At 44.9% G+C, this 26,639-nt stretch overlaps 1 protein-coding gene across 5 annotated transcripts in view; it reads left to right on the forward strand.

Moving 5' to 3' along the window:
• The first annotated feature begins 252 nt into the window (after positions 1-252).
• Positions 253-26,639, forward strand: part of dusp8a (dual specificity phosphatase 8a) — a 44,464-nt gene continuing 18,077 nt past the window's right edge. Inside the window, exons 1-3 of one of the 5 annotated variants that reach the window (XM_035156105.2) lie at positions 253-583; positions 6,868-7,264; positions 17,282-17,420. In XM_035156105.2, coding sequence (XP_035011996.1) covers positions 7,028-7,264; positions 17,282-17,420 — 376 coding nt within the window. In that variant the 5' untranslated portion in view covers positions 253-583; positions 6,868-7,027. Of the gene's footprint in view, positions 584-742; positions 877-4,421; positions 4,616-5,462; positions 5,615-6,867; positions 7,265-17,281; positions 17,421-26,639 lie in introns of those variants that run through there. The other 4 variants (XM_035156109.2, XM_035156106.2, XM_035156107.2 and 1 more) reach the window with 4 other exon arrangements.

Genomic DNA, 26,639 nt, shown 5'->3' on the forward strand with positions numbered 1-26,639 from the left:
GTATAATAATAATATATCATATTATTATCAGAAGAGTTATCTGGGCCATTTTCAATTCCAAGTGCGTCTCCTTTAAAAAAAGAAAAAAAAAAAAACTGTCCCTTTAATCTGCAGGATCAGAGCGCTGACGTCACCCAGCCCCTGAGCCGTGTGCGCTGATTGGCTGGAGGTGACGTCAACCCCTCGCTCTCTCTCTCTCTCGCCCTCTCTCTCTCTCTCGCTATGACCTCATCGCTTCAGTTCATCAAAGTGCACCTTCTGTAGCCCCCGCCCCCTCCTCTTCCTTCAGGCAAACTACCCCGGTTTAACTTTAACTTTAACTTAGCACGAGCTAACTCAACCCTGCACGAGCCAAACCAAAGAGGAGCCGGTGTGTGTGTGTGTGTGTTTGTTGCCGCGCGTTCATGTGTAGTGTGTGTGTGTGTTCGGTTCCCCTCGCGCTGTCACCGTCCGTCAGCTGCACCGCCCCCCTCCTCCTCCTCCTGGACCCCAGGTAAACACCGGGCTCATGAAGACCCCCCCCCCTCTCCACACACTCATGGAGGCCCGCTGAATAACACGCAGCAGCCGCGTGGAGCCGTAGGTGAGTGGGTGTGAGTGTGAGTGTGTGTACGTATCGATTCGTAGATTTGCCTTTTAATCAAGTGCGTTGCTATCCACGGAGCTAGCTCACTTTAGCGATCCCCCACCCTCCTCCTCGTGCCCCGCTGCGGCAGCGAGACTTGTCAGGCGCGCACCCCCTCTCCGTGGTGCGCGCTCGTCTTATGGGAATTAAACCCGTCCGAGCTGAACTCATCCATCCTTTTTTTTTAATTTCTTTTTTTAATTTGATTTCTGTGCAAACACCCCTCCTGTGTCCGTCCAGCCATTTTAAAGGTACGTACAGAAAACGCGTTCCTCTTCGTCCCTTTGCGTCGCTGCGCTCTTTTTTCTTTTTTATAATAACCATCGCGATCAATGGAGAGTTTTCATTTTCGCATGCGGTCACATCCACGCGTCACAACAACACGGGGGCAGGTTTCCCACTAAAACAACGCGACCCCCTATCCCCCCCCCAGCCCCAGCCCCGGTGACTTTGTGCTTGCTCGATGCTGATCTCGTGTTCAGCGCGTTCTGTTCTTATTTCTAATCCAGGTCGGTTTGTTCTAGTGCGCTGCGGCCGCTCAGCCTCCATCATTGTTATTAACGTTATCAAACAGGCCGCGGTGTCACGTCTATCTCTTTGTGTGCAGCATCGCTTCACCGGCCATGTTCAGCTCCTGAGGAACGATTTGTGTTCACTTAATACACATTTATATTTTATTATTATTATTGTGTTAAGTATGTAAGTATTTGTATTGTTGGTGTCAGTCATTGTTGTTATGGGGTAGTCCCGTGTTGTTATATGACCCCAGAGTGTGCAGCAGGGTATTGATCATGCAGAGGACAACACAAGGCTTTATACCTGTTAATGTTATTTACAGTGTGATTATGCTTCTGCTCCACCAGGGCCAATCAGGAATTGATTTTATTTTCAAAATTACGCCATCACCACTCACGTTGCACTGTTTATTTTCGTATGCACACTGGGGTTCACTGTCTGCCAGTTTTGCAAGAAACACCAGGCTTGTCTACAAAGTACAAACACATTTATACACACATTGGGTGACACATTCACATATTCACTGGAATCCATAAACAGTTGTTTTTAAGGGTAATGCATGAGCTTGAGTCCGGTAAACACTGGGTGAAGGTGTTATTATCTGGAGACCTAAACTGTAATGATACCAGTAAGTGATGAGACATGTGAGCAGATCTGTTAGGAGGGGCCACTCTAGATGTTGTTTATTTAACTTTTTTTTAAACACAAATTGGAAAGAATTTTCTTGTTCCAGCTTCCAACTTGCTTTTCAAAGCTTTAAGTTAATATTTTTATGCTTAAAAATATTAAGCATTATGCTTATTGAGTTTTTCTTTTAACAGACTATAGAATTTATGTATATGTGTACAAAACTAAGTGGAGACCAATGGCAATAACCAATTAATAGGAATTAATAGGAAGCAACAATTCAAATAACATAGTCATGAAAAAGACGTATAGATAGACAATAGAACATAATCTGCAAATTAAAATTATTATTAGTAAATAGGTCTGGAAGATGAGGCCAAAAAATTCATATCAGTCAATGAAAAAAATTAGCATATTATTATTTTATTTATTTAAAGACTGATTCTTGCTCCTTGGTGACAGTTGTGGTTTAAAACTCTTCTTTATGTGCAGCAAAATATCAATTATGTTCTATATCTAACCGCTTTGGTTGTACAATGCATTAGCGATGTATGTTGACATACTTACAATATAATGATTATTATTTATATAATTTTATTGCCCAGACCTAGTTACAACTAGTGACATAATTTGTCTTGAAATGAAGGGAAGTGTGAGGGAAGTGGGTTAGACATAATTGAATCCGACTTGTTATCTAATATTCAGGAATCAGCGACGCTGTCCTCCCCCAGCACTGAACCTTTCTGTTGTGTCTTAAAGTGTAAATGACACATGAACTCTCTGAAGAGGCCGACGGAGCAGATGATAACCGCTTGTGACGGAGCTTGTGGGACAGACGAGCGGCTGTGAGACGCTCCGATGATGTCATTGTTTGTGGTCTAAACAAAACCTCCCCTGCCTCTCATTGTATGGAACTAAGAGCTGTTTTTTTGTGTCGGCCCAGTCGAGGCTGTGGCCACAGGTGACGTTATGCACAGAGTTAATGAATAACCTGTATGGTATTACATCAGCGTTGGTCGCCCTCCAGTTGCTCCCTTTGTGTTTGCCTGATATGGCGTTATTGAGCTGGCCCATCATGCTTTGCTCCTGGTTTTATATGAATGGGCTCATGAACGTGTCTGTGTGGATTATCTGTTCTATGGATAACAAAGTAGTTACTTCTTCAGATTTATATTAGTGATGCAGTACAAAGAAGTCTTTTTATTATTAGAATGTTTGTTATCAGCTGAAAAGAGAGTAAAGTCTGTAGATGATTAAGGTGTCTGTATTTTACTCGACACTCCCTGCAGGGGTAAATTTACGTAGCTCTGGGATTTCCTCTTTCCTAGGAAGCCCAGTGCTGAGGTCATGTTTCAACGCGCCTCTATATCCCTACATTAATGGTATTCATGTTGATTATTAATTTATCTGTGGAATCATTTTGCTCATCGTATAATAAGATAACAATCATCTAATCAGCTAGTGTTTAAACCTGCTTTTTTTGTAGTTATGGGCAGAGTAGACATGAAATAATAAAACACATAATTTATACTTTTTCTTTGATTTCATCTGCTTTTACAATCTGTATAAATGGGGGTTTATTCACCAGGTGCCTTTGCATACATGGTTCTTATGGTTTTAATGACACACAAATTAATTTTGCAGTAGCTTTCCCAAACGAGATGATAAAAATATCCTTTAAAATTGACCAGTCAATCTGGTTCTTCTGCCTTCTTCCAGGAGTCAAGGTGTAACTGCATTTTTTTCGACTTGAAAGAGGCGCCCAACCTTGTTTGGCTACATCTTTGAACCTGTATGTTAGCACTGCATTTTTGGAATCGAGATCAGAAGGATGTAGTTTTCCAACCATCTCAGGACATAGACGGAAAAAGTGATGCTCAATTTTCTGTCTCAGACGAGAGAGAAAAATGGGCCAAACTGAGACAGCAGAACAAATCAGTATTTTATCTTTTACATAACTTAAACAAAGGAATCTCCTGAGGGGAACATGATAACTTCAGCCCAGTCACTCAGCTCAAGTTGTCACAATCTATTGTTCATGTGTCTGCACCATTGTCAGTTTTAGCTCTCGCCACTCTTTCATCCTCCATCCAGCATCAGCACCAGTAGCATCTCATCACCCTCCCCGTGCCCCCTGATCGCCCCAACAGTGCTGTTTCTATGGTAACAACAGAATCTGCTCCGGGCCTGTTCACGCTGTCTCTGTCTCTCTGCTTTCTCTCCTTCTCGCCTTGTTTTTCCTCCGTGCAGCCGGAGCCTCACAGCGAGCTCCTGGCTGCTGCCTGTTCTAGTTGTTTGTTTTTGCTCCTTATTGTTCCTGCCTGGATGCAAGATGGAGGAAGACGGATGGTTTTGCGTAAGGGGACGGTTTGTGCTGAGTAAACTCTCTGTGGCGGCTGCTGTCTGTCGCTCCTATCCATCATGCCGCTCTCCCCCTGTCGCCGCTCTTCCATATCCCCCTCTTCTGCGCACAAACAGGTTCCACCGAGCGAGGTTACCGTAGGATTATTATTGTCTGGCGGCACAGAACGATGCAGAGCACCAGCACCCACCCCCCACCCCCCTTCTCACTACCACCACCACCGCCACACATGTAAACCTGCACACTCCTCCCCTTCCCATCCCTGCTCACTGCAAAGAAAGAGAGTGATAGAGAGGGGAAGGATTCAGAGAGAAAACGTGCGAGAGGCAGGGCGAGTGGCGGAGCAGTCGCCATTAGACATTTGCAGTGTCAGATGTTGTGCTCGGCACCAAGGAAAGGGGCAAAATATAAGAGGGAGAGAAAGATTCAGACCCCTGGAAGCTGTGTTGTTAGCCACTCGGCTAAAGGGCTCGGCACCATATAAGGTATGGTATAACAGGTGATGGGGCAGGTCGTAATGTGGCAGCCGCTGTTTGTGTTGGGGGAGCGCTGACATTGCAGCAAGGCTTAGTACTTGTGCAGAATGGCTGCTGGGATGTGCATGATGGGAAAAGTGAAGGAATGTCACCAAGTTAGTGTGATGTGTTTTTTTTAGATTTATTTGTCTGTGTATCTTTTTTAAGATGGAATTTAAGAGACATACACAAGTCCTTCAGTTATCATTGATTTTTTTATATAATTCTGTATTTATGTAAACAAGAATTTGGTTTTTTTTGGTCTGCTTGCTCGTGTCTTGCACACACCTGTGTGTTTTTCTGATGCAGCAGCAGTGTGGCTGTGTTTACATTTGCTAGTTAGTTGCTCCTCTCCATCCAGACTTCCCTCCATGTTTCTGTGCTGCTTCCCTTGCATCAGGCACGTTGCCAGGCAGCAGGAGCATGTGTACGTGTATGTTCAGGTTTGGCCAGCAGCCTGGAGGACTCAGTGTATGTGACAGAACATGACTATTTTGAGAATCTGTGGCGGAATGACGCTGTTTGTCACATTTCATTCCACATCATCGACTCCGCATCTGTGTCTCAAAAGTGATGCTTTTGTCTGCAAGTTTTTGTGATCAGCCAATTTTATATGAGGACTTAAAGCGATTTTATCATTCCCTTTTTCCTCGGCCACTCCACTCCTCCCTCATTCTTGCAAACAGTGACGTTCTCTTCATCTCTTGTCCTCCCTGCTCCATCTTCACAACTGTGCCCTCCCTTGCCTTGAACTGGCTGAGTTGCTAGGCTGGAGAGATCCTGGTTGAATAACATCCATCGCCTCCTCCCCCCGTGCTCCATCTTCTCTCCTCTCTCCTGTGTCAGAACAGAGGAGAAAAGCAGATGTGCAGGGCTACCTGGACGACACGATCAGATCAGAAGACACCAGTCTCTCCACCTCTCCCTTTCTGTCTCGGGTTTCTTCCCCACCTGCTCACCACTTTTCTGGTGTGCAAAATGTTTTCTTGTTCAGCTGCATATAGACATTTCTCTGCCTTCATAACTTCTTATTATGACACATTAGACATTCAAAGTTTTTGTGATTTTTAAACTTAAACCCCTCTCCACTATCCATCCATCTTGTACTCTCCCTTTTCAACCAAGGTTTAAACCTCCGTTTAGGCTTCGGGGTAAATGAGAAGAGGCCCATTCATTTTTCATGACACCATGTGCCTGGAGATGAATAAAACAACATGACTGCGTTCACATTCTGACCTTCTCACTTGTCGCTTGACACCTGGTTGACTAAGAAAGTGCTCGTCAACCTACATGTGTTTGTTTTTTTCACATTCTCACAAACAACCGGTGCTGTGTCTCCCACACACACACACACACATGCTGTCATTGATCCTCTAACCCTGATAAACAATTGTGTGTGTCTCATGTTAAATGTACAAGTGCTTTGGAGAACATGAGCACCAGGAAGATCAGAGTGATTACTGGTGATAGATGGGAGGAGGCAGTTCATCAAGTTTATGGACAGCTCTCCGCAACACACACATTCACACATTCACACACCCATACACAGGATATCACACAGGCCGGTCGCCTCTGTCCAGACCTGCTCTCTGAATTCCCCCGGCTTAATTTATCTCACGCCCTCAGTTTCCTGTTTCAAGAGCTGCCGCGCAAGAGACCCCCTCGATCAACAACAACCAACCTTCGCACACACACTTCTACAGACACACGCACACACACACACACACACACACCACTGTTTAATAGTCACGCATGTCTAAGTTAAGTCTTTGGCTTTGTATTTGGACGTGTGATATTCCGTCAGATCTTTGTACTGATGAATCCCAGTTGGCTTTTCAGTCTTTAAATAACTTTTCTTTTCATGTTTAGCATCGTAGCTATTTTAATATCCAAGGTCTGTCAATAAAAGATAATACAAATGTCCCAAAATACACCGCGCACGCAGCTTTGGTTTGGAAATTTATGCACCTACTCCATCACTGTCGCTTAGCAGTGGGGTTTGAATTGTTTTAGTTGCTGGAAAGTTGTGGAATGATTGGACTGAAGCGGAGGACGAGAGGTGATCATGCCCTCGATGTCTCATGATCAGCAACTGACAGTGCTAGTTATGAATATCGCAGCTGTAATGTCATTCCAATAATCCAACAAATGCCATGAAGAAGACTGTAGTTGCAACGTGACAGTGTTTTAACTCGTTTTCTTCCTCCTCCTCCTCTTTGCAGGCACCATGGATCTCTCAGCGCCTGCTCCGGTGGTAGCCCTCCTCCGCTGACCTCGCCTCCTCCTCCGCCTCTTTCATCTACCCCTCGTCGTCCTCAACCCAACCCTTAACACCCCCACGTCTGTGACCCAGGGTTACCACTCCGCCTCTCCTACATCGTCATGGCGGGAGAGAAAGGGCCGACAAAGCGCAGCGCCATGGACATCAAGCGCCTGGCGAGCCTCATCCAGAGAGGAACGGGCCGCCTGCTGGTGATCGACAGCCGAACCTTCTCTGAGTACAACGCGTCACACGTGCAAGGGGCGGTCAACGTTTGCTGCTCCAAGCTGGTGAAGAGGCGGCTGCAGCAGGACAAGGTGTCTGTTACCGAGCTGCTGCAACTCAACGGCAAGGTGAAGGTGAGTTAAAGCTCAGAGTACCTGAGGGGTGACGCTCTTCAGGGCGATAAGATGTGAGGCAAGTGATTAAAGAGCCTCTTTATCTAAGTGCATGACTGGATTCAGAGCGTGTGTGTAGTAAACGTCCACCTCGCTGATAAAAGCAAACAGCGGCTGGAGCTTCAGAGCTAGTTTTGTATCTCTCTCCGTCTTGTGAGAGGGATAGATGAATTATCAACATCCATTAAGGGATCAAGGGGATATTGATCTTCATATTGATATATATATATATATAATATTGATTAATCCACTTTCATCATCAAAATTTGATCCCGTTCATTCTGTTCCCTGATTCCACAGACCAACAAAACATAAGTTAAAAAGCTGATTGTTTGACTTTAATTGTACATTTGTGCCAAGTAAAATTTGACATATGGAGAGAAACTATAGTGAGTCCTTTTGCAGATGAGGGTGGGAAATTAAAAGTGGTGCATTTACAGTGCAGTGCGTTAGGACAAGTGAGCATAATCGTGCTTGTTTCAGCAGAATCAGCGCTGGAGCACAAAAAAAAATGACTGCAGAAAGGACCGCTGTGACAAAATATCTTGTTGACTAATTCTTTCTTTAAAAGGACATAGAGCCACTTGTTTTAAATTCAATAGGTACCACTGGAGTATAGCAATGCTTTTTTATACCATGCATGTTCAGTATTATACAGCAGATGCAGCAATTTGTTACAGTAAGATTTTCCTTGAACCAGACGTCTCAGATTCCAGTTCCCACGTCAGCAGGTGTTCTCACCCTGCATCTCCCCAACATCTCCATCTCTTTCTCACAGTCTGATCCGTGCACCAATGTGGTTCTGGATCGATCTCTTTTTGCACTATAGCCCATGCCTGCACAACATTAGCGGGCGCTATATTTGGCAGACAGAGCGGCTTACTGTAGGTTTGTTGTTTATCAGTGGCCCTGAAATCGGATCCTCCCGTTTTCCATGACTTCTCCTCTGAATATGACAGCCATTTTTTCCAGGGCCCGTCCACCTGTGGCATGCTGACTCCTGTATTTTTAGTCGCTGTGTGAAACTGAAGGAACTCGGAGAGGGGAAACCTAAGCGGAGGGCGGTGTGTGTGGGGGTGTATGGGACTATGTATGCGATGTGTTCTGGGCCCTCATCACTCAACAGATTTACATGACTGGACAAATTGTCCGTTTTATGTGGTGTCGGAATAATCGGAAAGTTCCCCACTGGAAAAGTTCAGGAACAATATCTCCGGAGAATCGTTGCGAAGTTGTAACATGATTTTACAATCAGCTCTAAATTGTAGCTTTTAATGTGAACTTGTCAAATGTCACTGTATATCAAGCTCTCACAAGCAACACCAAACTTTATAGCAAATACAGACGTTTTCATGATTAACATGCACATGTTTTATTATCATGTCTGTCCTTTTTCTTTGCTCTTTGATATTGTGCAAATATTGGAAAGAGGTGTCAAGTTGATATTTAAACGTTTAAACACATGAATGCAACACATTTCGTTGACAGCGTCCGTGTTTTTCCACATTCCGACATCAAAACACACTGAGCGCACCAAAGTCGGAACGACGACTTCGCAGAGACTTTCCGAGCAGCTCGTGAATGCACAGAAACACAACAGCAGACAAACTGCAGCTGTTGCAGATGAGATTCCTCTTCCTGTCTGCACTCTTTCTCCAGATGTTATATTTAGGTATTTGTTTAACCTCTTACTTTTAACCACGACACACCCAATGCAATAAAACACGGACCCCCCCCAGAAGCCGATGACTCATAAAAGTTGACTGAAATTCTTCCCTGAGGTGTGACACACTGGGTTTGAATAGCATCGTCTATAAAAACCATTGCTTTTGTTTTTGTTGTTTCACTTCCTGGTTGCCAGGAGCAGGTCGGAGAGTCTGACATGCCTCGCATCTTATTCTGTTAAACCTACTTATGAGACTGAATTATGAGCTGCTGCGTGTATTTATATACTGAAATATCAGCTCTGGAGTTGAGTAGCTGACAAACTGAGTCTGTGTTTCCATCTGGTTGCGCAGCGAGAGAACTTTAATCAACCCAAAAAACACGCCCTGCCCATCAAATGGCAAATAATTATACATTATTGCTGCAGATTATTGCTTTGCCACTCCTGTTGGATTACAGTTAACGCTTGTAGGTGACGGACACTTTCCACATGGTCAGATGGTAAAATGGATGAGAACTGTGGATTATTGTTACTTTCTCAAGTCAAACGACCTTCAGCTCGGCTAATAGCGTCTGTATAATTGCTACATTGGCTGAGAGTTCCAATGCGCCTGCTGTTTCTCACAGACTCTGTTATTCCAATTAGTTTTAATTCTGCTTTACTGCGAGGACTTCTGGCAGTCGTCCCCACATGCCTTTCTTCTCACCTAAAGTTTACCACTGTTCGCTGGACAAGGATCTTGTGTAAAAGCCTCTTGTATTGCTGCATGTACCTGGATACAAAAGAAGCTGCTGAGCCTGAAGGCCACACGGGACGTCCTGTAGCGACTGTGTGATTGACCCCGACCAAACGATGCAGCTCAGCTCAGATAATGGTTTTCTGTTGGCTTGTGATGGTGCGTGACCTCCTCTCGCCGTCTGCAGAATTAGACAGCAAAAAAACAACAACAAAAGAAAAGCTGGAGAAGCTGAAAAAGTTGGAGCTGGGGGAGCTGTGAAGTGTGAGCGTTTCATTACTTCTGTCAGTGCAGCAAGCTCCAGTGTGTTTCTATACTGTGTCTATTGGGTAAATCTCAATGTGGGGGCCCTGTGGTTGGCAGATCTCACACTGCGGCACCCTGTAGAGCCCTGCTTCCTTCTGACTTCTCTCGCTTTCAGTCTCATGACAGCTCTGTCTGCGTGTCTGTCTATCTCCCACATGCATAGCCTAAAGCCTTCCTGCACTGGCCCCTTCTTCATCATTTATTCCTCTCCTCTTCCTCTCTGTTGCCCCATGGCTGGTTTGTTATTATCCATTTCCCACCCCCAGTAAAGAGGATAAGGCGTGCGATTAATGCTAGGCTGGATAAAGCTGGAACTAGCTGGGTGAAAGAGGAGGGCCCAGCGGAGCCAGACTCTTTTGTTATTGGCTAAGCATGACATCATCCCTTTTGTGCGGCCACTGGCAGGCTGCGGGCTGGGCACGTGCAGACAGGCTGCGTGGTGTTAAAGCCGACTCCCAGCTAACCCCTCGCGCGCGCGCGCGCACACACACACACACACACACACACACCACACACACTTTACCCCCCACATGGCTCTAAGCATCGCCAGGAGAAGCTTCAGCCAGCCAAGACAGCAAAGGACACCATTGTGGCTCTTTGTTGGGGAAGTGAATGCAGGAAGCGGGAGAGCAGCACTGAGGGTATTCATGGATGGGCTGCTGCCTCCCTCCTCCCCTGCTGCCTCCCGCCTCACTTCCCATTGAGCACTAATAGCCTGCATCCCCCAAGGCGCTGCACTCACCCTTTCATAGAAGCTCCCAACGCTTCAGTTAACCGAGCTGAATGAACATCCATGACCAGCACAGCGGCGATCAAATTGGTGGCGTCTTTCTTCTCCCCTTTCATTCCCATCCCCTTCATAATGTCTTTATTAATGCTGTGTATTCATGTAGGTCAGAGGCAGCTGGATACAGTAGGTGAGGTGGTAGTGGATCTCTGATGGGAGTGGGATGGAGCAGGCTTAGCCAGGCTTCCTTATGCCTCTTCTGACAGGCTGCAGGGCAGGTGGCTGGTTTCTTGGCTTAAGCCCGGCTAATCCCTGCTGCTGTGACGGGGACAGTGGGCCAGGCAGGCCCTGACAGATGGACCAGAGGTTTTTACTACAAGCAGTCAGCCCGGGGAAGCCCCCTTCCTCCTGTATGAAGACATGGAGGCAAGCGTGTGATGAATGATGACCCAGAAGAGTAGAGAGAATACATCAACCTACTTAGAGGACACAAATTGTTTGGCCCTAAACTCAAAAACGCACTTGATGAGCATACTGACCTAATTAAATGGACTGGGTATCATCCAGATGTGACGCAACACTGTTTATTTACCATTAAATTTGGGGAAAAAAGAACATGTGTTCTGATCTGGAATCAGTCTGATGCTGAAATCATCATCAAGAAAGAAGAAGTTTAATCGGTTTATTTTTTTTTGTGGTAATTGACAAAAAACATGAATTAAAAGTCCTGAATCAATTCCACTTATTTAGCAGAGAACAGTACTCAACAAATCAATACTCTGACTGACAGGGAAATGGATCGAGAGCAGTTTAAAAAAAAGACAAAAATCAATCTGGTAACATGGAAAAAAAACAGCTGTTTTCACATTTTTCTGCTGTTTTTACCTCCACCGAGGAAGATATGATTTCACACAAGCTACAGGACAGATTAGCATGAAACTTGGTGTAAGGATGCAGTCTGAGTGAAACCCATTTAATTTTATTTATTAATTTATTGACATTTTCACTCAGAAAATATTTTATGGATCGAGATTGAAAAAAATCTGGTATATTTAGGGGACTGATATCTGTGAGTGTTTCTTGGTGGATATACGTGCTTTGAGTGCCATTGTAGATTTACAATGAAACAATATATATATATATATATACTTGCACATTTAATTTTTGTGCTTTTCAAGTCTTAAAGTCTCGCACTCGTAATTACACTGTACTTTGTCTTCAAGTGTTGTGATACAACTTAATTGTCATGATAATAAAGTGCAGCCATTGTCTGGTTTAATGGCCACTTATAAATAAAGAGAGCCAGAAGACGGGCGTGTGATGTCGACTGTGATATTAACTGTCAGGATTGAACGAGCACAGGAGGAAACTCCATTTGACCAACTGGAGCATTTATGCAATGATGATGCACCATGTGTTGTGTTTATCCTCCATCAGACTTTCTGTAATGATAAGTTTCACGTTGGGAAATTCACAGATGGCTTTGAAGAATCGAGTGCGAGTGTTCCTGCTGCGACTATGTTGAAGGAAACAATGATGAAATGTCTGTCAGACGAGGTATAGACACTGGTCATGTGTTTGGGAAAACACGAAGCAGTTTCCACAATAGTATTGTTCTGAATACAGAAGTTTCCAGTAATTGCAGTACAGTATTTCAAAATAAAGGACAGCACACAAGTGTTTCATGTGTCATTGGCCTTGACAGTAGCTGCAGAACTGGGAACTTGATGACTCACTGCGTGCATTGTTTGCCAGATTACCCGGAGGGCAAACTCAAGGGAAATTTTTTTTGTCCTTTTTTTTTTGTGTGTGTTTCATTCACATTTTTTCCTTTTGCCAAGTTCAAACAAAAACACTGTAGCTGCTGGTGATTTTTCTCCAGAGCCGGATATGTCATGTGTTTGCTCTGATGAGGTCATGACATGAATCATTGTTTGTTTTAAAGATCCGCCTGTTTGATATAGACACATGCTCATGCAGTGTGTATAGTTTCAGACATAACGTACGGCACCGTGAAGCGGGAGTGACATGTATATAAAAACATTTTAGGATGTTGAGGAAAAACAGAAAAAGAGTCACAGATGATTTGCAGATATAAAATGTGGTTTTGATTACATTCAAAACGAGGAGGATTAGCGCGGTAGAACCGGATCTGCAGCATGCATGTGCCCTTTTACTTCAGACTGTGTGTGTGAGCCCGGGACAGAACGGCTGAGAAGCACCGAGATATTTAATACTTCTATGTAAATGTATGGAGGCGTTACTTGCGTCTGAGTGTGTAACCTGTGTGGGACCTGGTGTGTACATGTGTGTGTTAAAGGTCCTCTGACATTCAGCGGTGAGAGGGTGTGACCAGATCAGGTGACCACGTCTCCTAAATGATCCGTGGTGACCTCACACTGCACACACATCGGGGACTTTCACCACCCTGCCACATCTTCACATCCTTGTCTGAAACCCCCCCACACATACACACACACACGATTGTAATACTGTACTTTCCACCGATGGCCTTCATTCCTTTACCCGTTCATCCAAATCCTCAACTTGCTGCTAAACCTGTAACCTAACTCTCATTTTGTAGTTGGTCCTCATAAGGGTAGGAGTATAGGAGCTCCATGACACACATCACACCTACTGAAGCATGCATGGAAGTGGCAGCTGCCAGTGCCAGTCAATGACATCATCTGGCCCCGAGGTGGTATCTTTACAGTGGCGAGTCGTATATGTCGCACTCCGTCTTAAACCGAAACATGAACTGCTCGGAGAGGTCACTGCCTGTTGCAGCAGGTCCTCTATCAGTATGCAATGTACTGTATGTAGCGGGAGGTGTGGCACCTTGTGACCCTGTTAAAAAACGATTGTGACAACAAAATGCACGGTATTTTCCTCTCGTGTTTATTATCCGGCTCCGCACAGTTTTATATGCATAGTTTGAGCTGGAAACGCCGTTGGTCAACGAGAGTTCAAACTGCACTCGACTCGTTTTCAGCGGGACTTCCCGGAGAGGACGCACTGAGAGGTCCCAGGCTGCACTTAATGAATGTGCTGGGCCATTTTTAGATTGTTTGTGCTGATATTGTGTCACAGATCACAAACACACACACACACACTGTCCTGCTCAGCACATGACCTTGTCACTGGTCAGTAGCATTGCTGGGGTCAGGGGAAACCATGTTTCTCCCTCTTACACAAGCACTTACTGTATGCGGAAGCTGCAGGCTACCACAATTCCACAGATAGCTTTTGTTGCCAGGCTAACCATCATTTACTATCAAGACCAGAAGTATGTGTTCTTTGTTCAGTCATCCTTCAGTGTGCCTGTCATGGAGTGTGTATGTGTGTATGTGTGTCCCTACAGAAGAGCCTTGACTTTTACATTTTATGACACGGGGTCAGTGAGAAAGCTGCAGGGACTTCTCACTGTTTCTTGTGCAACACGTCCATTTTTTTCATATTTTCTCTTCTTCTAATTTCACATAATCAACACAAAACCGAAAGGCACTTTTCCTCCAGTAACTCATCTGCTCTGTCTCCTGCGTTCCTTGCAGTTTCTTGTTGACTCCCTTTGCAAATGACAGGAGAAAAATAACCTCTCCCTCCACTGACCGCTCCTTGTTAATGACCCGCTGAGATGCCAGCCTTCACATTGTTAAAAGTAAATCTTGGCTGCAGTGGGATTGTCGCAGTTGGTCTTGCAGTGCCACCTTCTGTCCCTCTCTGCACCCTCCTCCTCCTCGTTACCCCTCCCTCCAGAGCTGATCCTCAACCTTCCTCCATGATCCCCTCCTCCCCCATTTGTTCACCTCTGTTTCTCTCCATCGCCTCTCCCTCTCTCTCTTTGCCATGGGGCATTCCTTGTTTTACCTGCAATGTGCATGCATCAGAGCGGTCGGGCCAGTGCAGTAGTAACAGTGGTGATGCTGCAGCACTGCAGGGAGGCGCTGCTGCAGTCTGACAGCCAGTCCCATGCTCCCCTGGGTCATTGACCTCTAACACTGCATCATAGTCTTAGCTTTAGCCCAGCAGCATTCACACAAAATCTTATGTGTAGCTCATCTTCTACTATCTGTATTCATACACACACACTTAAATATAGACTGCTATTTATAGGCTGCTATTCTTTTGTATTCGAAGAGGATGAGAGAAGTTGTAATTTAATTCTGCCAGAAATAATCTTCCAAGGTTCGCAAAGGAGTTTTAAATATACATTATTTTAACCTCTTAGGGCTGATTTTTAATATTATTATCATCATAAACCTAAATACAATGCTAGTTAGTAAGTACATAACGAGAAAAAATACTACCCCTTCCATATAACAATTTCGATACCTAGACTTTCCGTCATCGGCTGATACCAAGCACTGATCCAATACTGGTGTATTTAAAAAAAAAAAAAAGGAAAGATATGTATTTCAAAAGTGACGATTGCTATCATTGTTGTGAGGCCTGGCTCAGGTTAAACCCTTTGCAGAGAATTAGATGTAGATCTCTCCTCTTGAAACTGAAGCCTTCCACATGGTAAACTTCAATGTTTCACTTGTGGGACTTTCCAGCATGAAATATTGCTAAATTGCTGACATTTTGACGAGATCTGTCTAATGCCACACTGCCGGAAATCACTTCTTCCCATTTCTACTCGCTGGTGGCAGTACAGCGCAACTGCTGTTGAGGAGAGACAAAGGAGAAGTGATACATAACATATACTTAACATACGTTTTGAAAATGTAAAGCAGGAAAGAAAGACTCACTGTTGAACCTGAACACGTCACCCATTACTTGTTCGACAGTGAGTAACAGAGTGATTAACTTTTCTATTTTTACATGAGTATGTGGTGTGTGCATTTGCATGTGCAGCCTGTTATCCTCACACTTTGAGATCAAGCTCCCAAAGTAGTTCTGATCCCATTAGGATTATTAGCCAAAATTATCCAGGGTTAGTAAAGATGGATGGGACTTAAAACAAAGACACCAAGATGAATATTTAATAACAAATAAATGAGTGCTATAGAGATTTAAAATAAGAAAACAAAGGGTAAACTTTTTGTATTTTAAATTAACTCAGCATTGATACCTTTCACTGATAAATACACACCTACATATCCATATCTTGTACGTACATGGTGCCTGATGCTGCAGATCAGAGTTTCCTCCTCTGCTTTTGATGTTCTCTTGTCAGATTTGGTGTTTGACACGGGCAGATAAGTCGGGTTAAGTTGGACCTGAGTTGCTTCCATTCAGACTTTAGAGGCTGAATGTCTGAATTATCTGCATGGCTGTCTGCCAAGGCGCTCTGCTACTGCTGCTCTATAAGCAGAAAACGTAATCAGTCGCACTCCATGCATACCGCGTCGCCGTGTATACCAAGAGCTCTCATCCCCGATGTGTCTTTCATCACACAGAGGGTGAGGAACGGGCTGGGAAGCGTTTCGATTTTTGCCTCTAAGCTAATGGCTGTTTTTTAGTGGAGGGTGGTTGTTGAGGTAAACAAAGACAGTGGGTCGTCCTGTCTCATCATGTCTCCCCTCCTCCACCTGCCCCTTTTCCCCACCTCAGGTTTTTCTTTATCCTTTTCTTCAATTCCCTCTTGTCTCTTTCTCCATCTCATCTCCATCTTCCCCTGCCCCACTACTCCACTACCCCCCCACCCTCTCGATCCATCCCTCCCACCCTCCTGCTCGCCCTCCCCTCTCCTCTCCTGTCCAGTGGCGGTTCAATGATGCAGTGATTCATAGCTGCAGTAGGCGCTGCCTCATGGTCATGTGACCAAAGCCTGCCTGACAACATGGGGGAACAACACACACACACACACACACACACACACACACACACACAAGCCTGGATGGCTGGCTTATGTGCACTAGCACATGCACGCACTGTTTCTTGCAAACACACACACACATTCATCACAACGGCGCATGCTCTTATCCTCTCATTTCTCTCAGAAGCTGATACAAACAGCATCACACTGATGCAGCGATGGACAAATGTACAGTGAAGCCACTTTTTATGATTTTACTGTTACAACAAACAATTCTCTTTGCAGTATCGCCACCTTAAACATTAGAGTCACAGCAGCATGGTGCAATACACAGCGCTCATGGATTATTCATGAATCTATCTGACTCAAAAAACCACCTCTACTTCCTCGTGCTGACGGTTGTAATCACCAACATCAACAGAGCCAGTGTTTTTTCTCAAAACTCCCATAGGTGTGTTTATAAGTTCATTTTCTTTTCCTTGTTGCTGCATCCGTGTACTAATGCAGCAAACTGGTCACATGTTCAGAGAAACTTTCCCAGGGTTAGAAAACTGTAGGTGTGATCCCCGCAGCAGCTCAATTGTGTTTATTGCCAGAACGTCTTGTAACAATTTCACTGCCTCACTCAGCCAAGACAAGACATTTCCAGTTCCTATGATGCACTACAATAACATAAATGCCACATAGATGTTAGATCCCTGTTGGTGCAGGATGCATGACATGTTTTCCACTTATGAATAATCAACGTGATTCTCTTCCTTGTTGTTTATCCTTTTGTGCAGGTGGAGCTGGGCAGGAAGCAGGAAGTGGTGGTTTATGACCAGAGTTCCAAAGAGGCGGGGCATCTGTCCAAAGACGGCTTTGTGCACATTCTCATGGGGAAGCTGGAGGGCACCTTCCACAAAGTCTCCCTGCTCACTGGTACGGGAGTGTGTGTGTGTTGATGATGGTGTGTGTGTGTGTGTGTGTGTGTGTGTGTGTGTGTGTGTGTGTGTGTGTGTGTGTGTGTGTGTGTGTGTGTGTGTGTGTGTGTGTGTGTGTGTGTGTGTGTGTGTGTGTGTGTGTGTGTGTGTGTGTGTGTGTGTCTCCTTCATCCCTGTGCTGGTTTGAATGGAGTTGTTTGTCGTGGCATAGTTTGGTCAGCAGATGTCACTGTTGAGCACGACAAAGCGTTCCTCTCCTCAGTCACATTATTGTTGTTTCTCGTTTCTTTAATCGGCAGACGTCAGACTTTCACAGGTTTACAGGTATATGTTGAGACAGGAGGAAGAGGAGCAAGTATGAAATCACGCTGCATGGATACAAAGCCTCTCTGATGACTCTTTGATGTTTAAGCTTCCCCGGAGTCTTTCTCTTACACAGCGTCACTGAAATGAAGCTGAAGCTTAACTTCAATCCTCTGGACTTATTTACCACAGATATTATCCTGTCATAGCGTCCACTAAGCACTCTAAGACTTATAATTGAGCCCCGGCAAGACTTGTTAATAGCCTCGTTGAGTTAATAACATCTCGATTTCGGTGGCTGCAGCTTTTTGAGGGATGACATTACACACACAGTCACCAGCGGAGGCTTATGAATCCACCGCAAATGTGTCAGCGCAGAAAGAGCGTAATCTGCCTCAGTCAAGATTGGAAATAAGACGGCAGGGGCAATGCCGCTCGGGCAAATCTCTGCTCTCTTCTCCGCATCCCCCACATCCCCATTCTTCTGCCGCTCCTCTCAGCCCTCTCCCTCTGCTGGGAGATTAGCGCGTTTTTCATGAGTCATTCATAGATGCTGAGGAGGATTGCCTCAAAGCACCCAGGCTCCACAATTAGTCGCAGTCACAGAGATGTACTAAGCACATGCTTTGGCTGGGGCACACCCACACATACTGTATGCACACACACAACCATGTTCAGTGTCACACACACGCACACACACAACTACTCTGATTGTCTCTGAAATCCTGGATTTTTTTTTTATCGGATATCATTCCCTTCTTAATGAAAGACCCCTTGTCAGCGATTACCTCCTCCTCCTCTTCATCAGTCTCCTCCGCTCACTCATGCTACATTTTTCTTGTCAGGGAAAAAAAGAGATTTTTTTTTCCTTCCATTTCTGTCCCCACTTTTCTGCTGTTTCCACGACAACAGTGGCAGAGAATATTCCCTTAGAGGACTCAGCCAATGGCATTGGCTGTTGTTTGGGTTGTTGTAATATTGGGGTCAGTGGAGCTAGCAGCCAGTGTCTGTGCAGACGTGATACTTTATTTGTGTATGCGTGTGTGCGGGTGGGCAGATGGAGGGCGTTGCGTGTACACGTCTGCACGCTTGCTTGCTTGCATGCATGCGTTTGTGCATCATGACGTCATGTGGATGAGTGCTGCAGGATCTGCTTGTGTGTCAAAGGCAATGCAGAGTTTTCACGGGATGATGTAAGTTATGGAAAGGGCAAATTATTTATGAGGGATTTTGAACAGTTGCCTCGTGATCCTTATTAGAAAATGCTTGAGATACACTATTTAACATGACATGACTTTAAGTTCTTTGCCCAGTCTGGATTTCTTGCAACCAAGAATTTGTTTTGCAAGGGAGCAGGCACACAGTGACTCGGACCAATTTGCGTCCTATGTGAGAGAAATACTGGGCAGCCACGGGCAGGTCCTATGTGACGACAGGTGAACGCTTCTCGCTCTTCCCCCCCGACTGCTTTCAGCAACTGTGGTAGACGATGGCACTCCATCCAGTCACCTACCAGATATTTATTGAAAGCACTTTTCCAATCAGTTTCCAATGAAGCGTTCCCTGATGGTTCAGGGTAACAGTTCCCTGATGGTTCAGTGTAAAAGTCCACACATGTCAGGTTCCTGAAACGAGCAAGCGTTGAGGTCCGGGGTTGTGTTCCGACCTCAACGCTCAAACATGCAGGGAGAATATTTTTATAAACAAGAATTTTTAATGGTCATATTTCACTATTTTATGACATTTAATTGGCAACAAAAAACCAGATAGATTAACTGATTAAAAAACATCACTTATTGAGGCTCTCCTTTTTTCCATCCTTCCTTTTTGTCTCTTTCTCTTCATCCCTGGCTTAATTTGGTTTTATTCCTCCTCTCACGTTGTTAAAGTTTCAAGGTACCATAAAATATCTCTCTTTTCTTTACCCTCCCTCTTCCCCCTCTTCCCCTACCGCCCTCTTTTCCACCCCCCTCTCCCCCCCTCTACCGAGCCTCTGATTTATGATGCTAATAATTCCTGTGATGACTTCATATCTGACTGACGACTTATTTTCAGCCTCACACATGCAGACCACACACACACTCAGACACACAGTACACTCACACTGCAAATCATGCAAGGGATAACACAGTGGGGACGGGGAAGGGGAGCGGGTCAGATAGAGTGGAGAAAAGAAAAGAATCCATAAATGGGACGGATAGGGTGAATAAAACAATTATTACTAAGTTTGCTGTCTGAGGGGAAGAGGATTTCCAAAGAGAGTTGAGTTTCGCAGAGAAAAACATTTCTAATGTGGATTTTTGTTTTTCATCTGTTTACAGCAATTTTTAATGAATTCAACCAGTGTAAACTGGGACAATTAATCAAGTGGAGATTGGCAGATAAGCTGCTTGAGTAGCATGTTACACAACCTAAGTGCATGTACTGGGAATGTATTGATCCAAAAAACAATCACTGGCTCCTCTAAGATTTCTCTCCATTCACAGATAATCAATAAATCAGGCTCCGAGAGCACGCCACCTCCGACATGTAGATGATGTCATGGAGCTGTGTCCCAATAGAGCCATTGTTGTTTTGTGAATGACTCAAGTAATGTGTGTGACCAATGACTCTCCCTCTGTGTTTAGTTTAAAAATATATATATATATATTCACACCGGATGTGGCAGTGAGGGCTGTTGGTAATAATTTATGTGCACATGAAATCACGTGCACGCTGGGATCATGCGTGTTTGCATGTGTTTGTGTTACTTCTTCATGAACTGTGTGAAAGTGTTTGTGAGAAACATGGTTCTCTAAGGACATGAAGGAGGTTTTTATTTTTTACCACAGCAATGATCTCACCCAGTTGGAGCTCAGGCTGATGTGTCTTGCCTTTTTCAGAGCTCTGACTTTGTGTGTGTGTGTGTGTGTGTGTGTGTGTGTGTGTGTGTGTGTGTGTGTGTGTGTGTGTGTGTGTGTGTGTGTGTGTGTGTGTGTGTGTGTGTGTGTGTGTGTGTGTGTGTGTGTGTGTGTGTGTTTTGTAGAGGAGGAGAACATCTCTTGGTTGGAGCCAGCTGCCTCCCCAGTGGCTCTAAAGTTTGCGTGTTTCCCACCAATCTGCAGCACACAGTCCCACAAAAAAAGACGACACTGTGTGCTCGTCTGTAGCTAGGTGGTATGTTAGCTGGTGCCAACTGTCTAGCTTTGCAATGCGTCACATCAGCTCTGATGCGTTCCTTCCAAGACGAAACTTTTTGATGCTGGCATCCGAAACTCGTGTAGCAGAGGAAGCTGCGGTGACCGAAAAGAAAGTATAATAATCAGAGAAAAGAGAGAAGGAGAAAGAGTGGAAAATGTTGTGACGTTCTTCAGATGAAGAGAAAGTTGGATAATAGTTTCAAGAGGACGGGAGGTGGTGATAAAAATACCATTTTATTCATAGCGCACATATTTTTGTCAAAGTGCTGTAAGCTGACAGCCGAGAATTTAAAAAAAACTAATGAAAAACAAGTATAAAAGGTTCTTGTGTGTTTGTGTGTGCGTGTGTGTGTGTGTGTTTGCAGATGTGCAACACTGCACCCAATCTTCTCTAGCACCATCTGCCAGTGCTTTTTGCAGGATTACCACCAAAGTGTCACAGCAGTGGGTCACAGAGACGCAGCGAGTGGGGGAAAAAAGGCGACACACAAGGAAATGAGATAGAGATGAGGGATGCAGTGATGAAGGCACGAGCCGGATGAGTCTCCGCTTGGCAGAGTTGGAAGGCAGCATGAACTCATGTGACTTCACATACGCTCCAGCATTATCTTTAATTATTAGAGCTGAAACGAGCATTTGATCCACAGATTTATTTTGAAATGATTTATTGTTGAAAAAAAAACAAGGAAGTATGCAGAACTTCCTTCACTCTTTCCTGACATTTAAAGACCATATGATGAATCAATTATCACAATAAACCATTAGAATAATAGTAAACAGTAAAACTAGTTAGCAATCAACCAAACTATATGTCCACAATGTGTAATCCAGATAGACAGATAGGTGTGTAGTTGTGACTTCTGACCTCCACCTGTCATGCATAACTTAAACAGGTTCAGTGAGAATTGAGCAGTTCCACATTCCATACTACATAGTGCCGACGACTAATCGGATTTAAATACAGGTGTGCTAAAGAGTGGCAAAAATAAGTATAGGTCATTGTGCATATTAGATTCATGGTGTTGATGTAATGTTTTTCCAGATGCAAACATCTGGACAGACTTTATGGACAAGGGTGATGAAGAGGGAGAAGATTCAGTTTAATAGTTGTATCATTTCTTGTCCAAGTACATTATGAGGAGCAGTAAATCGTATTTACTGCAGTGTTTGTATGCTGAACGTAACCGGGACACTGTTTTGTTATTTTACGGCTCAGCATGTTCACTCTCAAGCTGTCAGGCCGCCAGCTCAATCATAAGAACACAGGACGAGACATGGCGATGACACACTGATGAGAGGTATTAGGAGATGAAAGGTGCCTCTAGTTCTCTCTCACCTACACACACACATACTCGCACTCAAAACACACAGGAGCTGCTGTGTACCCAGGGGCTTTGATGAGATCAGGTTAGGGTGTGACTGCACAGACAGAGGTACAAAGGTCAATTTAGTTATGTGTCATTCTTCTGTGCCGTTATACAACAGGGAGACTGTGTGCGTGCGTGTGCCTGTGTCCGTGTGTGTGCGTGTGTGCGTGCGCGTGCATCAGAGAGAAGCTGAGGAGGTGAGGTAATGGTGGGAGACCGAATCTCACAATGCAGCCGTTCACAGACACATTCCAATGTGCTGCATGAGGAGGTCTTTTTGTGTCAGTGTGCGTTTGTGTGTATTCATGTTTTTGTGTGCATGCGCATGTCTGCATGAATATGTGCATATGAAGTAGCGCGTGCATGAGGCAAAGCTTTAAAGTGCATGGAGGAGGAAACAAACGAAGACAAAATAGCCAGAGGAGAGCTTTTGAGATGAGGTAACACACTCACTTGTGTTTGTATGGAGGCGTTCAGTTGGCTGCATATTCACGTCCACTTGTGTGTGTGTCAGTCGGAGTTGTGTGTGGTCGAAGAGGTTTTTCTTGACTGAGGCAGGTTTTTCAGTGAGACAGACGGTCATGCTGACCTGTGCAGTGTTTGTCAGCCTCATCGGAGCTGAACGTCTCCACATCCTCTGAACCAGTCCGACAGGAGAGACACAACTCTACCATGACAAACACACACACCTGCATATTGGTCCACACAACACACATACACACATCACTGTTATAGCTGCCGTACTTGTAGAAAGTATGATTTTGTTGCTTTTCCTGAATTTTTCAGTCTCCTGCATTGACTCGACGCCCAGATGTGCTGCCTGTGCATCTGCATCTTGAGTCTCTGCCTTGTGATCAGGTTTGAAGTTATCAATTGAGCTGTAAATAATTTGCGAGTGATTATTTAGCATATTACTTCCTCCAGGTGTGTTGTGTTTAGCCTCAGTGCAGGTCAGAGAGGTTGCACAATAATAATGGACGTGCGTGCCTGAGGTCCACGCACAGCCCCTCCTCCATTCGTTGCCTTTCCTCTTTCCTCCTGCGTCTGTTAACCTCCCAGCCTGCCCTTTCTGCACCTCCTTGCCCCCCCTCCCTCCCTCCTCCCCTGTTACCTTCCATCTGACCTCTCTCCATTATGCTGTGGGGAGGTCCAGCAGATCAATGATTTCATTGAGAAGGAGCCAGTGGTGCCATTAGGAGGTGAGCTCACCTTCCCAGGGGAGATCTGACACATTATTCTCAATGACCTCGCCTTCCTGTCCATCCCTCCTTCCACTTCTCCTTCAGCCTCTTTTAACCCCCACCCTCCTTATTCCTCCATTTCCCCTTCTTTCCTCCTCCTCCTCCTCCTCCTCCTCCCTCTCTCCTCTCTCCTCTTCTGTTTCACGGTGCTGAGAACAGAGCTCTATTTTTAGGCCCAGACTCCTGCGGTCGTCACATCTGGCGCCAGTGGCCTCGGTGCTCTCACCCCGACTTGTAGATACACAAACACACACACATACACACTCACACCAGGCCCACCCCACCCCACCCCAGCCAGCACTGAGGGAGGACAAAGGTCAAAGAAAATGGCCCCACAAAAATATCTATGACATCACCTCCGTGCTCTGAAAAGTGCTGCAGACTTTAAGAAGCCACGGAGACGCACTTAATGCTCTGTTTTCTGCAAACAGTCACTCTGCAAGTATTTAACGAGCTCCGATTTTCTCCGCACACCTTGATGAGGTGGTGTGTAAATGCTTAACTTGCACACGCACAGTCCAGCAGGCGAGGAAATGCATGCCCATACGGACAGACTCACTCAGTCACACATACACACACACAAAATAAAGTAACGGGGCCCAGACTGAACTGAGATGATTTTTTATGTAACAATGTTCTGTTTTTGCCAGTGTTCTCACCCCCTCCGTCTGTCTCACTGGCCTCACATGATGAGCTTGATGTCATTTTCCCCTTCTTTCCCTCAAAACCGGAGAACAAAAACAGGCCAGCGATTGTGTGTGTGCGTGTGTATGTGCATGCGTGCATCTGTGTGCGTGCATGCTTGTGCGTGCGTGTGTGTTTATGTGAGCCGTTGCCAAATGTTTCCAGCATGATGTGATCTCACTGCTCCTGCTCCTCTTTCCCTTCTCCTCCATCACTAAGGATCCCTTGCTGAATCTGAGGGCCCACACACACACACACACACACGCACACACACACACACACACACACACACACACACACACACACACACACACACACACACACTCTAACCTTAAACTAAATGTAAATCTAAAACTATCCTTAACCTAACCTTAATACATGCTTCAGCTTAAAATTGTATGATTTTTAATGATGTGGACTTGCTTTTTGTCCCCATAATGTGACAGTGTAAACCAAACACCTTAAGGTCCCAACAACATGGGTAATATCCACACACAGACAGACACATGCACACACACACACACACTCACACACACAAACACAGTGAAACATAGTATTTATAAGCAGGATAAAATGTTCTCCCAGGACCATGCATATGTGATATGTGCACAGTCTAAGTAGTCCGGACGGAGACGAGGGCTCGAGACGTCAGCACAGACAAACACACTTGAAATTTAAGCTTAGATGTACTTAAAGGCAAAGTGCGCACCATATTTTTCATTTTTAAACGTATTGAATGCAGACAGAATAAAGAACATGCACATTTATGCCATCAAACACGTGAAATGTAAACTTGCAACATAATGAAAGTGAAATTAAGTCTCTGGTGAAGAAAATACAATTTCAGGAAGAGGGTGTAGTTCCCTGAAAAAGTTGTCAAGTGGCACTTTTGCATAGCATTTACAAATTTGGTTGATATATATATAACTATGAGGCTCAGGCTCATAAAATAATCCATAAAATGTGAAGTATTTGTTTGTTGTTGGATACAAACATACATGGTGCATTGGGAGAAACATTAAATATAGACCTTAGGCTTTAATCCAGAACATGCACAACAACCTTTCATCTCCTTTCATTCGAGATCCAGTTTTATCGAGAGTGAATGTGGTTGAAAAATCCTGTGGGACGGTGCTTGTTCCACACTGCCCTAAATCCACAGTTGTTTAAGCTGCTTTGTGTATACAGTGCATTCACAGTGCATACCTCCGGGCTCCTGCTGCATTCGAAATCTATCTAGAGACCTTTTGAAGATCCCAACCCACCCCTGTCATGCATTCATGCAGGATGGAATAAAAATAGTTTGTTTAAACTGTTACCTAGGCAGTGTCAACACATCGGGTCAACAGGAGCTGAAGCTGAACAGCGTGCTAACCCAGGCCGTTCCCCCCACCCCTCTCTGTGCTACACCCCCATCAGCACCTCATAACTCGAACCTCACCATGAATTTGGGCCAAGGGCACGGTAGTTTGGTTGCAGTGCCGACAGTTTACAACGGAGGCATTTTCTCCTGATGTCTCTGACACACATGTGGAGTGGAAATTTCCAAAGGCAGAAGAAAGGGGAATAGGAGCAGCTCACAATTATGCTCGTTTATCCTACTCGGAGCTGGCCCGCATCCACCAGATTCCATTAATGCTCGGACTGCCCACTGCCACTCCTGTCATACCGTCATTCCCGGGAACAATGGTGGATTCCTGTTTATCGCTGTGTCGTCTTTGATGCACTTTATCTCTGGTATGCCGCAGCGCTGCTTCCTTAGTTACCTCCTTGGTTGCCATGTTTTTTTCTTCTTTTTCATCTGATATAGACTCCACCACCGCCATGTGGATGAAGTTGTGTGTCTTGGCAGCCATTTGAAGTGTGTTACAGTCTGAGAAAATCTATTTAAATGTGCAGTTTACTAATTATTTTCCCCAAAAAAAGGAGGGGATTTTCTTTTCCAGGCTCGCTGGTAGAGGGGTGGACTAGTTTCCTGTAGCAGAGCGAAAAGTTCTAATCTTCGCCAGTTTTAACACTTTTCCTGGTATGTACACAGACTTGTAACCGAGGCCCTATTACCGTAAATACGTGCTGACCACACACAGACTTTTGGACTGAACCTCAGGGGCTGCTGCCGCTTCCTGATAAAGGCGGGAGATCTTTCCATCGCCATGGCAACAGGCTAATTTTGGCATTCCAGGCAGGCCCAAGGCCCCAAATTAAGGATCGTAACAGTTTGTGATCGTTCCCGGTAATTTCTGATGTCCTCCCCCTCTGCACACACATTAACACACACTGAAGAGTCTCTCAAACACAAACAGATACACAGATGAAGGCAGCGCAGAGACAGGCCACTTCCCCTCGTGTTGTGCAATCATTTCCTGTTTCTGATAAAAGTGACATCAGGGCTCCCTGGGTTGAACGGAGCAGATGCCCAGGGATTTCAGCATGTGTACAAGCA

This window comes from Hippoglossus stenolepis, chromosome 5 (assembly GCF_022539355.2).
Source record: "Hippoglossus stenolepis isolate QCI-W04-F060 chromosome 5, HSTE1.2, whole genome shotgun sequence".
Classification (NCBI taxonomy): domain Eukaryota; kingdom Metazoa; phylum Chordata; class Actinopteri; order Pleuronectiformes; family Pleuronectidae; genus Hippoglossus; species Hippoglossus stenolepis.